This window comes from Galeopterus variegatus, unplaced genomic scaffold, assembly GCF_000696425.1.
Source record: "Galeopterus variegatus unplaced genomic scaffold, G_variegatus-3.0.2 Scaffold120, whole genome shotgun sequence".
NCBI lineage: Eukaryota > Metazoa > Chordata > Mammalia > Dermoptera > Cynocephalidae > Galeopterus > Galeopterus variegatus.
In genome coordinates, this window is record NW_007726231.1 from 179,928 (window position 1) to 196,305 (window position 16,378).

The window sequence follows — 16,378 nt, forward strand, 5'->3', positions numbered from 1 at the left end:
ACATTTGGTGCCTTCTAATGTTAGAAGGGGTAGGGTACCTCCTCCTTGCTATAGACCAAGTCAGTACTAGCAAGGGACAAAAATCTGCACAGCTGCTAAAGAATTTTCCTGCTCAACTTACCTTTCTCAGGTTTCATATAGCTGGACTAGTTAGTGAAAATACTTATTTGCATCATGTACACCTGGGGTTGATTCATAATCCGTATTGAGCCAGTTATTTGACTTGAGCATGACATTAATAAGAACAAAATGGTAAAATCAATGCTCAAATGAGCCAGTTAGCCTTGCATTATTTCATGTCCATAGAATGCTCTTATAGCCTTTGCCAATAGATTCATTTGCCAAAGTAAACACTGCAAGGAAATTAGGTGAAAGAGGATATGGATCATTTAACTGTTACTACTGCTGGAAAAACAACTCAAGGTATACCATACCAACACATACTATAGGCAATGATTACATCTTACTTATTCCACTTATATAAATTAGTTTGAGTTTTTATAACAAAGTTATTTTTTTGTGCAGTAAGAATCACTATAGTTTCTTACTGCTCTTATATTTTGCCTAAAAGGAGTTATATACCACATAAATTCAAGGGTCTTTTCAACATAATCCTGATATAACAACAATAGGTATAACTTGAAATAACTGTATAAAGTCTTCACTGGTTTCTCCTTTAAGAGCATCCATACACAACGTAGGTAACATACTGCAAACCTAATGGAAGCAACTTACCAAATCCATTTCTTCACTATTTTTCTGAGTAATTCTCAGAAACAATGTTTAAAAGTTTAAGCAACTAGAAGGATAATAAATAAATACCTAAGTTCCTTCTCTGTTGTTCTTGTTGGGTGGGGCGGGGGGGGGGATTATACATCAGTTTTTCCAGCGAAGAGGCAGGGTAATTTTTACAAAGATTACTACTACTAATACTCGAGGGCAACTAGCCTGTAAGGTAAGTATTTCTTTCTGTGCCTCTCGAATTCTGTCAAAACACTGAAAATGAGAACATCCAGAAAACATACTGCTGCAGAATGAAAATGACATGAGCACAATTTCCTATGCATAACAGCAAGTTAGCTCGGAGTGTGAGTTTCAGCCAGGTGCCTGGAAACAAGACACTGTGATAAACATAATCCCAAAGCAGTTAAACTGGGAGTTCAGCCCAGTTAAACTGGGAGTTCAGCCCATCTAAACTGGGAGTTGAAGAGGAGACAAATGAGAACCTTCTCCACCATTTCTATCCACCCCAACCCTATTTTTATTTCCGCTTTTCAAAAGAAAACTATGCTTAGAAATTTAATCCACTCAATCATTTGACTCATTAGACTCAGTGGAAACTAAGTTATGGCCAGGAAGACTGGAGTATAATGACTTTAAACACTCGCCATAGACACTTGGGTGATTTCTTTTTTGTTTCCTTAATCACTTGCAAGATGACATTGGATATCATGACTCTTGCCCAGGAAGACTTTATCTTCCACCATCTAAAACTAACAAATACTTTACAGTTTGAGCCTAAAAGAAAACTAAATGCTGTTCCTTACTGGCAGACCTAAGGGATATAATAGTGAAATCTGTAAGTTGAGACAGTTCCACTAACTTTCTAAGGAAAAAAGAATTTCTGGTTGAGGGTGTGAGGCAAAGCTCATTTAAAAGGTTATTTTAACAAATTCAGTGTTTCTTTTTCTTTTTGAAATTGCATTTTCTCCTCTTTTGGCAAATTAAGAGACACTTGCCTGGAAAACAAAACCTAGAATTCTTACATTACTCATTGGCATTATTTCTTCCTTTATCTTTGAGCTGTTTACCTATTCTTGAAACTGTGACATATGGGAATTTCACACCTAGTGAATATATTTTCTTGTAGCTTGTGGCATGAGACTATAATCATTAAAAAGAATACACACAAGTAAGAGTAACTGCAACAGCTGGTGACATTTACCAATTAGAATTATAGTTCTTTAAAACACTTTATCCTTCATTTGGTGTATGAAGGGTAATTATCTCTGATAAATTGCTGAAAAAAGATGTAATTTTCATTTTAAATGGTTTCTACACACAGTACAAATGTGTTTGGATAGAAGACATTATCACTGGTTCAGTGCTCCTTTGTGCTAAGACTCTGTTTTATAGCAGTGAAATTTACACACTTTGAAAGTCACTGCATCTAATTCCATTACTAAACATTAACTTATTAAAAAATGAAGTTTGGTTTAAAAAAATAGACTAAGGCTGCTAAATTTGTTTGTGTGGTTGGTGTGTAAATAAAAAGAATGCATGTGATTGCACTGCAGACACAGTAGCTACAAATTCTGATACATGGGGGGGCCTACAACTTTATCAATGAGTGGTCTATTAAACTTCAACACCTGGGAATTTGGCTAAGTTTTTATAAAGCCTATTATATTCTAGAGAGCTATATTTAGAAATCTTTTCTAAACTTGTAACTATAGTTTTTTAATGCATATGAGAAAATAACAATTAAAAACCACATAGCTAGCACTCTATGTATTAAATACCATTTAGAGAGAGTAAATGATTTTTTCATATTCCCATTTAAACCTCTGAGATCCTCAGTTCACTAAGCACTAACTTCTCCATCTAGTTTATTAAGGTAGTAATCTCTAAATCAAAATAGAGGTTCCTAAATTACTTTTAATCTGATTCAGAAAAGAACAGAATTTGGCTATCAAAGTTACAGTAAAGGAATACAAAAATCTAAAAAATTCCCCCATGAGCATAAAGAAATCCATAACTATGGAAGGAAATGAAGTATTTTAAGGTGAGTTCTTCTGACATTGGCTGTATAAGTAATCAAATACATCTGTGAATGAATGAGTTTAAGTAAGGGTGCAGACTCCAGGAATTTTTTTTTCAAGTGTTAATCACTAGTTAACCTAGCAAGATGAACACGCTGTTTAAAAAAAGAGAGAGAGAAAAAATTCCTTGTTAATTATATGCTGCAAACGCTCTTACTTCCTGCTGCCACATCTAATCCCACAGGTGCAAGTCTTTGCTTTCCCCATTCATGGGTAGGTGGGTGCAAGGCTGCAGTCATTTTTCACAGCAATGGATTCAGATACATAAGAAGCCGCTTAACCTTCCACTGGAGGTTAACAATACACCACACAAACACTGTCATGGTGGTGTCTATTTAACAAGGAGACAAATTTTTAAATATACTATTCTAGTCTCAGAGATTAACCAGAAGCTACAGTTTAATTGACTTAACTTAAAAGTGCACTTCTCATAACCTAGGAAAGCCTGTCTTGAAGAAACAATCAAAAGTGGGACTGTGATATCCTGATTTATGATAATCTCCATGTTTTGTAAATGAAATACCTGCATCTGGTCATTCTTCACCATTTGGAAAAAATGGATCTTGTAAGATATAATAGTGTGTCTTCTAAATTTTAAATTGTACTAGAAGCAATTTATATATCAGCTCTGGCATCTGAAATTCAGTAATAGTTTGTAACTGATCATCAGGGAACACAGGACATAGTTCTACAAACATATAACTTATGCCAGGTATTGTTAAAAACAATATTTTTTTCACTGTTTAATATATCCTTTATCACTTTGGCATTTATACATCAATTTCTATGTTTTTGTCTTTGAGTAAAAACGTTCTTAAACTTTTCAAAAGCATTCGAAGTAGTCTAAATGTCCTCAAATACTTTTAAAAAATAGGTTTTGAGTACACTCATAATGGTTATGTTGTAAAAAACCAAGTATATTTTACTAAGTTTTCTACAAAGTGGAATTATTATATTGTATTCACAAAGAAAACCAAAAGGAAATGCAGAGCCAAAGCCTTCAAACTCGATTTATACCAACTTAAATATAATATAAGCCTATAGATAGAGGAATAGTTTATAAAAAAGGGCAGAGTGGAAGAAATTTAAACAATGGAAAAGTCACAAGCATATGAATTTTTCAAGGTTTTCTACTAAGATTATCTAACTTTTTAAAACCAAGAACGAAAAAAAAAAACCTCTCATTATTACTTAGAAAAATTCCAAAATATTATTTCAAGAATGCAGTGGCCACAGATTTATAACATAAATTTGTTAAATTTAGCAGTATTTAAAATTCCATTAATTAACATTATTATGTATTTATATATTCACCAAATTGGGAAGTAGAAAATTCTATTAAAATAATGACACCTACATCTGTTTGAAAACATCTATTATAATTGGAGCATGTAACACAGGTGTTTTAAGTGTGAACATTTCACTTAGTCCCGCATTTCTAAAAGACTCTTTGATTACTCCGGAGTTCTTGCTCCGATAAGGGTCTTCTGTCTGCTCCCTAAATATAGTTGGTAAAAGGCAGAATCCTACCACAGTGCTATGAGAGCATGCGATATCAGAATCTGCTATAATTAATGCTCCTATAACTTAGGTAGTCGTATTGCTTTCATTAACACAAATGCTTCATACTATTTCCTCTAAATAGTGAAATAATCTATATATTTATAGGTCTAGAAATAGTTGATATAAGCATTAACATGTTAAAAAATTTTTGTCTTATCACTGGAGAAAATCCTTCCAAAGTGTAGGTCGTTTTAAATATTAAAAGGAATACTGAATGATAGTTTAAGATATTTGCCTGAAATTCTGAAGGAAAAAATTTTCGACTGAGATTTATGGGCTTACTATGCCTTTCCCATTTGATACTGAACATCTAGTATCTTTCTTGCTATTTCTGATCTATACTAAGGATCATTAACATTTCAGAGTTTAGAGGAATAGCTGCTAATACAGTAACACCAAACAAGGTCTGTGCTGAATGTATATCACATCTGAGCTGTATACTATCACATTCATGAGTAATGATCATAATGATGATGAAGGTATTAAATCTTCCACTTTACAAGAAGGTTCACTGACCTTTCCCTCATCTTTCTATAGTTTTATGGTGTCAATTATAAAAACTGCATACGGACTTGAAGAAGTAAAATTAAAATGTTATGGGTATTATTTCACTTCTAGCTATTAAAGTTCAGATGGACTGGAACTGATTTATTCAGCTCAACTTGGAAGTTTTCAGATTTTGGCTTAAGGGAGGCCTGAGGGTGATAGACTTCCAGTATGCAGAGGCAGTCCATGGATTTACCTTGAGAGAGAACAGCCAGATAGGCAAAAAACAAAAGAATAAAGACGAGAGAAGCAAAACACCCATCTAGGAAGCACAATACAAAACCTGCCCTGCTTCTATAACTTGAGACTCTTAATCTGGTCCTGGTGAGCATCTCTCTCTCCAGGTGAGTACGTCCCTGTGGGCAGGAGCTCCATTCCCCAAGTTCTGCCTGGCTCTCCTTCTGACGTAAAGCACTCGGCATTCAGGTGGCCTTAGTTAAGTAATAAACAATATCAGAAGCATGTAAGCAGAGGAAGGAAATGGGAAAAGCCAGTGTCACCAAACTGATTATACCTTTAAAACTCATCATTGATTTACACAAGGTGTTTATTATTCTAAAGTAAAAGAAAAATAAATGAAAAAAATCTAGTATTTTTCACTCTGTGTAAGGAAACCTTTTTGTTACTGTTGTTGGAAAATGTTCATGTTTTCAACCATCACAACAATTCCTTGAACTCGTTAACATAAGTGAACAGATATGATGTGGGGGGAGGAGGGGAGAGAGGGAGGGGGGAAATAGGAACAGGTAAATGGTCATGAAAATCAAGTACAATGTATACTGCGAAGTTAAAATAAAAAAAAAAAAAAGAACGTTCGTGTTTTGCAGCAGGGGTGGAAACTGCAGAGGAGCACTTGGGAACAGGAAGCATCGTTCCAGGGAGAACAACAATCTCACTTCTTTTGCTAATGCTTTACATTTAGAAAGCACGTTATGTTCACATTAATGCACGCACTGAATCCTCCTAAGAACCTAGTGACAGCACAGGGATTATACTATCACCCTCACTGCATAGGTGGGAAAATGGAAGCCCACAGGTCAGACAGCTAGCAAGCGGCCGAGGTGGGACTTGAACTCAGATCCTGGACTTCACATCAAGTCTATATGGTACAGAGCTGGGTTCAAGCCACATTTTGTGGAGTTCAAAAATTAGAAATCTTTGGCAATTATCACAGAGAAGAGAAAATATTTGAAAGAATTATTGATCAAGATAAGAAAAAGATAAGCCATCTCCATCTTCTTAGGACAGACAAACAGGATCAGGCACCAGCACTATGAAGCCAATAAACAAGAACAGTTTCTCTTTTCTTTCCTTATCGTTCTTGGTCTTCTCTTGGCCACAATAATCCTTACCATATCCTTATCAATCCTTATCATGATTATCCTTATCATGTCCTTAGCTGTGTCACCTCAGCGTCTAGCATAGAGAATGTATGCAATGTATGTGATAATGTTAACAAGAACATTTTTGATAGGCATTTTACACACACACCCCTGCACACCCCAAAATGCCCCATAACTAATATGACCTATAGAACAAACTTTCAGAATCAGAGTTGGAAAGGACCTTTAACGTCATCTGGCCGTATTTCCTGCATAGTGCAGAAATCTTTAGAACCACATCCGGCAAACAATGGTGTAGCTTTTACTATAATATGTCATCTTTGTAAACAATTAAAATGTTGTTAAAAGTTTTTCCTTATGCTGATTTCAGTTCTGCCTCCCACTAGTTTTTAGTTACTGTTCCTAGTTCTATCCTCTTGACTTTTACAGATACAGGCTGTCCCCTCTTCCAAATGGGAGCTTTTCACATATTGAACAGGGCTATCTTGCCTCTGAGATTTTTTTTTCCTCCTCCCAGGGAAACAGTCATATTTCCTTTTATCTTCATAAGCCGTTATTTCCAATTCCCTTCACTATCCTGCCTGCTCTCTACAGGAGAATGCAAAGTAAAAAGGATGTGTTGTTCTTAAAAAAAAAAAAAAAAAAAAAAAAAAAAAAAAAAAAAAAAAAAAAAAAAAAAAAAAAAAAAAAAAAAAAAAAAAAAAAGGATGTAATTTGTCCACAATAATACAGATGTGATCAATACAGTAGATGGGAATAATTATTTTCTAGAGTCTAGAACTAGATTTTATTGTAATCAACAATAACGATAATAGTTTATGATAATAGCTAACATTTATTGAACACTAATTCCACTTTAGGAACCCCAAAAAGTGCTCTACATATTCACAACAAGCCTGTAGGAGGTATAATTATATTCCCATTTTATAGATAAAGAAATTGATGCCCAAGGTCACACTGATATTAGGTGAAGTGATAGAGCAAGAATTCAAATACAGGCAGTCTGGTTCCTCAGCCTGTGCATAACCTCTCTGTGTGCAGATCCACACTACTTGATTTTTTAAAAAAGCAAGTACCCCACATTATTGTCTCACATGCTTTTTCATACAACTTTTTAACATCCTTTACTGTCAGCTACATCTTACATATCTTATATGTAAGCCAAAACATTTTTTTGCTTAGTTTCAGTAAAATATTTTAACCCTATGGAATTTTTGATTTTGGCTTAGGGTTCCAGTCTTTAAAGTGAATGTGAACATTTTTATTCTGGTCCTACATGTAACATATCAGGTCTCTCTGCCAGGTCTGAGTTCCCTTCTTCTAGGTTAGTGTTGAACAGGACAGACTCACCCTGCCCAGGTCTTTCTTTCTTTTCTTTTAATATGTTTGACGTCTTCACCAACACAAACATTCCAAGGTTATATGATGGGGTGGTAAACTGTGTAATCCCATCAGAACTCCTCTCCAGGATAGGGCTGTTTAACTAAAAGCAAATCTACCAAACTATCCTGAAGGCCACAGTCCATCACCTTGATCAGAAAGATTAAGGAAGACCCTACCAGCTTCTTTGCCAAGAAGCATGAGACACTGGAATTTCTGTTCAGAAATGTATTGATTTTTTTTCTATGAATGTATGATTTTTTCTCCTATAAAGAAGCATCATATAAAGTATGTATGCAAAGATGCATAAGATTATGTTCATAACATGCTGTATTTAAATGGTTGGTCTGAGTAATTTTATGTTATTAACTCTTGCACATCTTCAATTGTGCTGTGCTATAATTATAAAGAATATCTGACAACCAAGTATTCCTCCTTTTTTACATTAGGAATATAACTTAATTCCACAGATAATTTTCAGTTTACAGAAACAATGTTTTTAATTATTTATTTTTTACTTAAAAAAAAAATTCCAGTGAGTTATAGTACTGCAAGGAAGTATTACCCCCTTCCCCACGGAATTTTTTTCCTAGCTCTTTATCTTCTCATCACCTTCTAGGGGACACTTCTGGGCTCTGCTGTCTCCTTACACAGAACTGGACATCGCTCATAGAGTGACAGAATGCCACAGTTAGGATGACTAATGCAATTTATATAAACTTATTCAACCATTATATGAATAATAAAACTGAGGCCACTTGAGTGAAGTGATACCCAAGGTCATACAGTTAATCCAAGGGCATATAGCCTCATAAAAGAATTAAAACTCAGCTATTATTAAGTCCTAGGTCAATGCTCTTTTTTAAAAATAAACATTTTATTTTAGAATTATTTTGGATTAGCTTTTGTGTAGACAGAGTCTCCACATACCCCACATCCAATTTCCCCTATTATTGCCATCCTACATTAGTACAGTACATCTGTTACAATTAATGAACATATGAGGGTACTTCAAAAAGTTTGTGGAAAAATAGAATTGAAAGATAACGCAAATCTTTCCACAAACTTTTCGAAGTATAACGATACGCATCAACACAGTATTATTAACTGAAGTTCATACTTTATTCAGATTTCCTTAGTTTTTACTTAATATCTTTTTCTGCTCCATGGTCTCTTCCAGGATACCACATTACATTTAGTCATTATGTCCCCTTGGACTCCTCTGGGTGTGTCAGTTTCTCAGACTTTTCTTGTTTTTGATGACCTTGACAATCTTGAGATGTACACTCAGATATTTTGTAGCATTGCCTCTATAGAGATGTGTCTGATATTTTTCCTATAATTAGACTGAAGTTACAGGTTTTTTGGAGGAACACCATAGAGGCAAAGAACCACTTTCATCACGTCATACCAAAGGCGATGTTATCAACATGACTTACCACTGTTGATATCAATCTTGACCAGCTGGCTGAGACAGTATCTGTCGGATTTCTCCACTAAAAATCCATTCTCCCCCCCTCCCTTTTTCTACTGTCCTCTTTGGAAGGAAGTCACTATGTGTGGCCCACACTCAGGACTGGGGAGATACGTTCCACCTCCTTGAGGGAGAAGTACCTACATTAATTACTTGGAATTCTTCTGCATGGGAAATTTGTGTTTTCTCCCCACTTATTCAATCATTTATTTAAATCAGTATGGACTAATGGATATTTACTTTATACTTTGGGTTACAATCCAATACTACTTTATCTGGCTGCCCAAATTGTTCTAGCTTAGGCCAGTGGGAACTCCTTCAGTTGCCTCCTGTGTTGGTCCGACAGACCCACCATCACTGTGGTTTGTGTGAACACTCCCTTACTTTCTGTCACTACAAGATGCTCCAGGTTCATCTTGTGTATTTTCTAGCATCAGCCATTTCTTCAATGAGACCTCGTTCATTTTACTGGAGATTAGAGACCATGATTCGGGTGCTATGTGTGCCTGTTGCTACCAGGGTGTCATTGCTTCTAGGCTTTCTTAGTGAACACAGCAAGGAAATGTGAGTACACTAACCAGCACATATACGTATATGTAAAAATGTTGTTATATGTAACCAGCTCTATACATATGAAGCTAAAGATGAGTGCACACTGATGTCTCCAACTCAAGTCCATTACAGGGTCATTCTAGCCTTCTCCCTTTGCTGGTCCCTAACCTCTCACTCTGACAGTGAGAAACTTGGCTCCCATCAACTACCATCCATTAATTTAATCAGTCAATTCACACTTCTGGGCAAGATGGAAGAATTGAAGGTCCCCAGTGTCACTCTCTCCCACAAATCAATGAATTTACAACTATAGAAAAGCAACGACAGCCAAGCTGGGGTGCTGGAGCTCAGGAGAGACCGACAGAGTGCATGAAGGTGGGAGAAGCCACAATGACAGAAAGAAAGAACCTCTCTGACCATTTTGAATCCTGGCCACTTCCAGGCTAGAGCTGCTGAGCACATGGAGCAGGAGCTAGCAAAAAGCCACAACTGTGCACTGTGGATGGAGTTGCTTGAAGATGGCAGGGTAGAAGACAGCCTTGGTATCTCCCAGGCCAGAATACCACTAACAAGGTTCCCGTGGACCCACACAGGACCAAGGAACCACAACAACTGAAAAAAAGGAGCCACTCAGAGGCTGATGAGTCATTGCAAGGGACCGGAGCATGACCCATCCCATGGGAAGTGTTTGGAGCAGGGTGGTGGGGGAGACAGTCCCACCGGGGGAACACTTGGGCACAGCAAGACAGGTGATCCACCCCCAATCAGCGTGGGATGACTCAGAGGAGACTGGTCAGGAATATACAATTGCATGGGGTGCAGTTTGATGAAAAAATTTAGGCCCAAACCAGTGTTTCTACACAATGCAGGTGTACCAGATCTCACAAGAGCTGGAAGTACCTATAAAGTCAACCATTAAACCCTGAGCTGCACAAAAAGCCTTCCTTAGGGAATCAGCAGCAAAGCAGCAATTTAGCTCAACCACACAGCTCAATTACTGGTCCTCTCAGGAAGTTCTCCCATTTTAGAAGTAAGCAAAGGACAACAAATTAGTTCCGGCACAGAGTTTAAGAGGTGAGGAAAGGAAATAATCCAACACAGAACTGAAAGATTAAACAAAGTAGCCACAACCAGAGACAAAGTTTGATATTAACTAGTAAAGGTCTTTAGGGTACACTGCCTTATGGTGAGCCTAAAACAACTGAAATAATGAAACCGAGCCCAAATGGATCTTTGTGAAGAATGTGAGAGGAGTGGGTTTTGGCACTGAGAAGGAGACTGAATGAACTACTTTCTGTCTCTTTCGACTCAAAAATTCTATGGAGTATAATGGACCTAGTACAGAGTCAAATTAACAACTTCCAAAGCCCTACGAATATGAGTAATTATGGAGTCCCATTCCATTTGTAATTCAAAATAAACCTAAATCTATATCACAAAGTGTGTGTCAGGAAGTCTAATGAAGTTCAGATATATCCATAATTACTTGTCTCTTTTAAAGATAGCAAATATAAAATCTTTTCCTTAATTTCTCTCTTCTGTGCTGCTGCTTCATGGGACCCAATACATGTGATTAGCTTGTTGTTTAGCACTGATTTTCTGACTCTAGGTACAAGACAAGATGTATACAAAGACTCTTTGGGAGTTATTTGTAAAATAAAAAGCCCAAAGAAACCCCATGCAAAGACAAAAAAGTCTGCAGCCTTTTCATTTAAAATGTTCATTTATGGGCCGGCCCCGTGGCTCACTTGGAAGAGTGCGGCACTGGTAGCGCTGAGGCCGTGGGTTCGGATCCTATTTAGGGATGGCCGGTGTGCTCACTGGCTGAGTGTGATGCAGACCACACCGTGCTGAGGGTTATGCTCCCCTTACCGGACCGAAAAAAAAAAAAATGTTCGTTTATAACTATAGCAGAAATACAGATGGGGACAAAATGTGGTCATGCATTTTAAAAATCAGAGCCATCTACAACTGATATACAAAACGCAGTACTCAAACGGCTAACTTTCCTCAAGTATGAAGAGATCGCTTATATATACATCTACCGTTAAATTTTCAGTTTTCTTCACTGTGCTCTAATTCTTTGAAAATTGATACATATGCCAAAATATATGATTAAACAGAATACCTTAGGCCTTGATCATATAGGTGATAATAGAATTTGAAGTAAAAACTAATTTGGTATGATGATCAACTTAAAAATGCTGCATTAACTTGTTAGTTATATTTACTGTGTGAGTTTTTTCATTGTAGCTAAGTAAGTTTCATAATTTCCACTCATGGCATCTTAATTTTTGAACAAATTTACAGGTTATGAATTATTTGCCAAGAATTCTGTGAAAAATCAAATGTGAAAATAAGTGACTATTGATCTGTAACACTTTTATATTTAGAAAACTAGTTCTTTGATTTAACTGGTTCATCTTTATTACTATTTTAACTCCTATAAGAAGCCTGTTACAGCTTTCACAGAAAGAAAGGAGAGCAAGCATCTTTTCTATAAATAATGTGAGGCATTTTCTACCCCATCCTAGAGTGCTATAACTTCCTTCTGCAACTCAGGTGACATGTTCACATGACGAAATGACCTCTTTAAGACTTCCCAAGTTACAATGGAAAAAGTGCACTGAAATAGCCTTGACAAGCCTTGTTATGAGTGTTAATGCTTGCTTAAGGAAAATGAACTATGTACCTAAGGGAACGGCATTGGTTTAAAGGTTTAAAGTAAACCCATGGTGAATTATAATTATTAAAAAAAATACACGTAGTTTTAAAAAGCAAATAAAAAGTACTTACTGGAACGTCAACATATTTTGCAGCTGCTTTTACCTTAAGTGCAAAAGAAAGAGATAATTATGAGAATTATTTTCTTAACTGCTACATAAGTACTATAACGACAAAAGACAGAAGAGAACTCATTGAAATACTTACAGTAAATGACAGAATGGATGAAAAGAAAGTGCCTTCATCATACCTCGACAGCTTAGACAACACCCCTTCCAACACTGAAACAAACTGGAATACAGTTTACAGGTGAGTTTTCAGAATGTTACTGTGCACACAAACTAATTGCAGGGCAAAACAACTCCTGAACCAGCTTCTCCCATGGCACAAAAATCCACAATGAATGAACTGATAGTTGAGGGGCTAACTTGTAATGTTTACTCTTTCATTTTAAGGATGAACTCTAAGGTCCTTTCCCATTGCTAGAAATAGTACAAGATTTTTAATAGTAAGTAATTGTAATAGGAGTCTAGTCACTACACACATGGGATAATTTAAACCATTAATAAATAAGCTTAGGTTCATGAGACTATTACTTAAAATATTTTTCAACCTCCACACAGAAGTTTAGAAATAATGATGGTCAAGCTTAATCAAATTCCTTTCTGTCATACACTACTTGACCATCCTCCAACTCTTCTTACACCCACACAGGAAATTGAATTAAAAAAGGCAGATAATAAAAAGGAGGTATAACATTTCAGGCTCTTGTAAGATTGAACAAAGTCTGATATTACTTGACAAGCAGTTACCAAGCAGTTCTAACTAGGATATATAAGGATCATCCCTGCTTCCAGAAGCTTACACAGCAGCTGGAGAGCTAAAACAGATACACACTGCAGGGTACAATGGAAAAGAGCAGTAGACTGAGAACATGTATCCGGATTCCATCCCTGACTGCTACGTGGGCTTGACCTGACCACTGTACCTCTGGGCCTCAGTTTCTCCATCAGTTAAGTGGACTGTGTGTGTTGAAAGCAGGGAGGAGGGCACAGAGTTCAAATTAGTCTCAAAAGTGTTTTACATTTCTAAAATCTTATATTTCTATGAAATGAAAAAAAGACAAATATACTGCAATATAATAAAAAATGTGGAGAATTTTACTGAATGGAAACAGACTAAGATCTAACATGAAGATCAATAAATAAGATACATTAATAAGGATATTCTGTCCTACATCTTTCCTCTTTAGTACTAAAATAATATGCACTATTGACAAATTACACACTCCCAAAGGGAAAATACTGACAAGGTTTTTTAAATATGAAAAGGGAAATTAACAAACGCCGGTTTTTGTTCACATAGCAGCTTCTTTAACGAAGTGATAACAGTTCTAGGGACACAGCTTATTGGTCTCTAGTGACCAGGAAAGTCGCTGCGAGTGCACCAGAGATAATCTTTTCTTTATGGCTGATCAATTACTGCAAAATAGTTTATGCAAAAGAAACACAAACTTCCCTATAGGTTTCTCCATCACATCATTTGCGATATGATGTAAGAACACAGAAACAAAACCAAGTAAACCACTGACTAAAATTTTATTTTTAAAGAATGAGAATTATGTACAGCTGGGTAGTTATCCTAAGGGAGACAAACAGCAAAAAACACAAAATTACAAATTGCTCACAACTAAAAGTCAATTTAGCACTTTCTTCCTGCCCATTAGGGTTTCTTACCAATCACAACTGGCTAAGTCAACTTGATGTGGTTTGCAAAGACTCAGGAGACTAATACTCTAGGGTTCCATCAGAATCAGACCAGGGGAAGGGAATTCCAAACTTAATGGCCCTCTATGGAAAATGCCTTGTCTCTTGCAACTCAAATCTTGAGAACAAGTGTGTGCTGGGTGATCTCATTTGCCACGAGGAGAGCCACAATTGCTATGGTTACCAGACAGCCTGAACCAGTGAAGGCTCCAGCACACACCTGGTTCCCGGTGCCTTTCAGGGAGTCTGTATGGACACATGTGGGGTGAGGCGAGGTAGAGGGAAGAATCCTGTGGATGGATTTAGAAAACCTGGGTTCAAGGTGTAGCTCTGCCACTGTCTGGCTACGAGATAACATCAAGTCATTCTGTTTCTCTTGCTTCAATGTACTCATCAGTTAAACAGGGAAAATGACAGCCATCCTGCCCTCCTGACAAGGATGGTGTGAAGATCAATGGAAGTGATTTAGGTGAAAGAACTGCAAAAATGGCAAAATACTAAAGAAATGTAAAGAATTACTATTATTGATCTGATTAGCTAAATTACTATCCATCCTATGTCTGTAAACTTAAATATGTTAAACCACAAGTTAATGGGGGTGGACTTAGGACTGCTTAGTGATAAGGGGTAATAATGAGTTTGGTTCTTAGCTGATGGGCCTAACAATTAAATCTATGGCAGTGTCTATCCAAGCAGATTAAGGTTGAGCTGTAAGTCAGAAGACCATTGGGATCCTGCCCGTTTCAAGGGCATTAGGCAGACAGCAGAGGGGAAGGCTTTGAGCACAGGTGATCTGGCTTCAGAACTCATGCTCTTCACCATCATGCTGCAGAGTTGTGAGGATTAAAGAAGACGATATATATAATGTGCCCAGCATACAAAAAGTGCACAATAAATGCCATTTTGTTATAATTATTATTATTGAGCATGTCAGATAGGAAATACAGAAACACAAGAGTCTTAGACCTTTCCCTTTAGGAACATACAAACTAGTGAGAGAGACAGACGTGAACAGAATCGGGCATGACACGGGGCAGAAGTGTTGCAGGCCACTGTAAATGGGCAAGCAGTGTGAATAAAACTGGAGGAGGGAAAGAATGTGGCACAGGAGCTGAAGTGCAGGACAGCAGAAATGGAGTGCATAAAAGCACGGTTGTGAAGACTACTGGCAGATGCATTTAGGGAAGACGTTTCTCCACTGGGGCATCTGGCTTGTCTTCTTTCAGACTACTGAGCAGCACTGGGTTACATCTGAGTAAGGCCTACATGTGGACCTGTGGTCTGTGGCAACTACACCACAGCATTCTTTGCCTCCATTTCAACAACAGCGGAGAGTCTCTCCTCGAGTTGCTCCCTGTCCCAAATGGTCCCTGGGGAGGCACCATACAGCAGGGATTCTAAGTGCTTATATGGCAGTGAACAGCAGCTGCACCTCTGGGACCCACCAGCTGAGCCCTACAGTTCCTACAGGAAGGTTTTCTTTGTAAGTTTTCTGTGGAGGTGCATATGGTAGAAGGGCTACCTTAAAAACCAAACTCTATTAACATCAAGATTGACTCATAACGATGTATTTTCCATCTGTCTTTTAATTGCACAAAACAGCAAGATTCCACCAAAATCTACTTAAACGCTGGGTTTAGTTGCTGCGTTTTTAACTGCTTCCTGTGAACTTTCTCCGCACAGCTCAGGGAGTACATAAATACTTATGGGTCTGCCTTGTGCTCTCTGTTCTCCTGAGGGTGTTGGGGGAGAATGAAACACTGTAATCTCTTTGTTTCCCTGCTCTTTATTGTGGATGCCATTTACTGGGTTTGTTTGAATAATATTTAACACCTCAAGTCTGTATGGGTAATTACAAAGTTTGCCACATGATGCATACTCTCAAGGAAATTAAAGATGAAAGCACTTTGAAATGACTGGAAGAATGAAACATGAAGACTGCCACAAGGCATGTTGGTTTAAATTTCCTGTTGAATTTTAACAGGATATATATAAGATTCACTTTTAACAGTATATAAGATTCATATGGTGGAACCATAAATGCTAAGTGATGGGGAAGATTCCAGCTATAAACTGATGGGTTCAAAACACACAGTAAACATGACTTACACTGTAAGATAAAATTTTCGACTGAAAAGCATCATCGATAGTGAGATTGATCATGAAAAACTAGGTGTTTGTAGTGGTGGGGGTGGGGGTGGGTGGGAC

At 37.1% G+C, this 16,378-nt stretch overlaps 1 protein-coding gene across 9 annotated transcripts in view; it reads right to left on the minus strand.

The window, feature by feature from the left end:
- The window catches only part of CADPS2 (Ca++-dependent secretion activator 2), a 506,787-nt gene that overhangs the window by 32,269 nt on the left and 458,140 nt on the right, over positions 1-16,378 (minus strand). For all 9 annotated transcript variants that reach the window (XM_008587894.1, XM_008587876.1, XM_008587886.1 and 6 more), the window contains 2 exons: positions 12,612-12,695; positions 12,477-12,509 (listed from right to left, as the gene is read on the minus strand). In XM_008587894.1, coding sequence (XP_008586116.1) covers positions 12,477-12,509; positions 12,612-12,695 — 117 coding nt within the window. The remainder of the gene's footprint in view (positions 1-12,476; positions 12,510-12,611; positions 12,696-16,378) is intronic.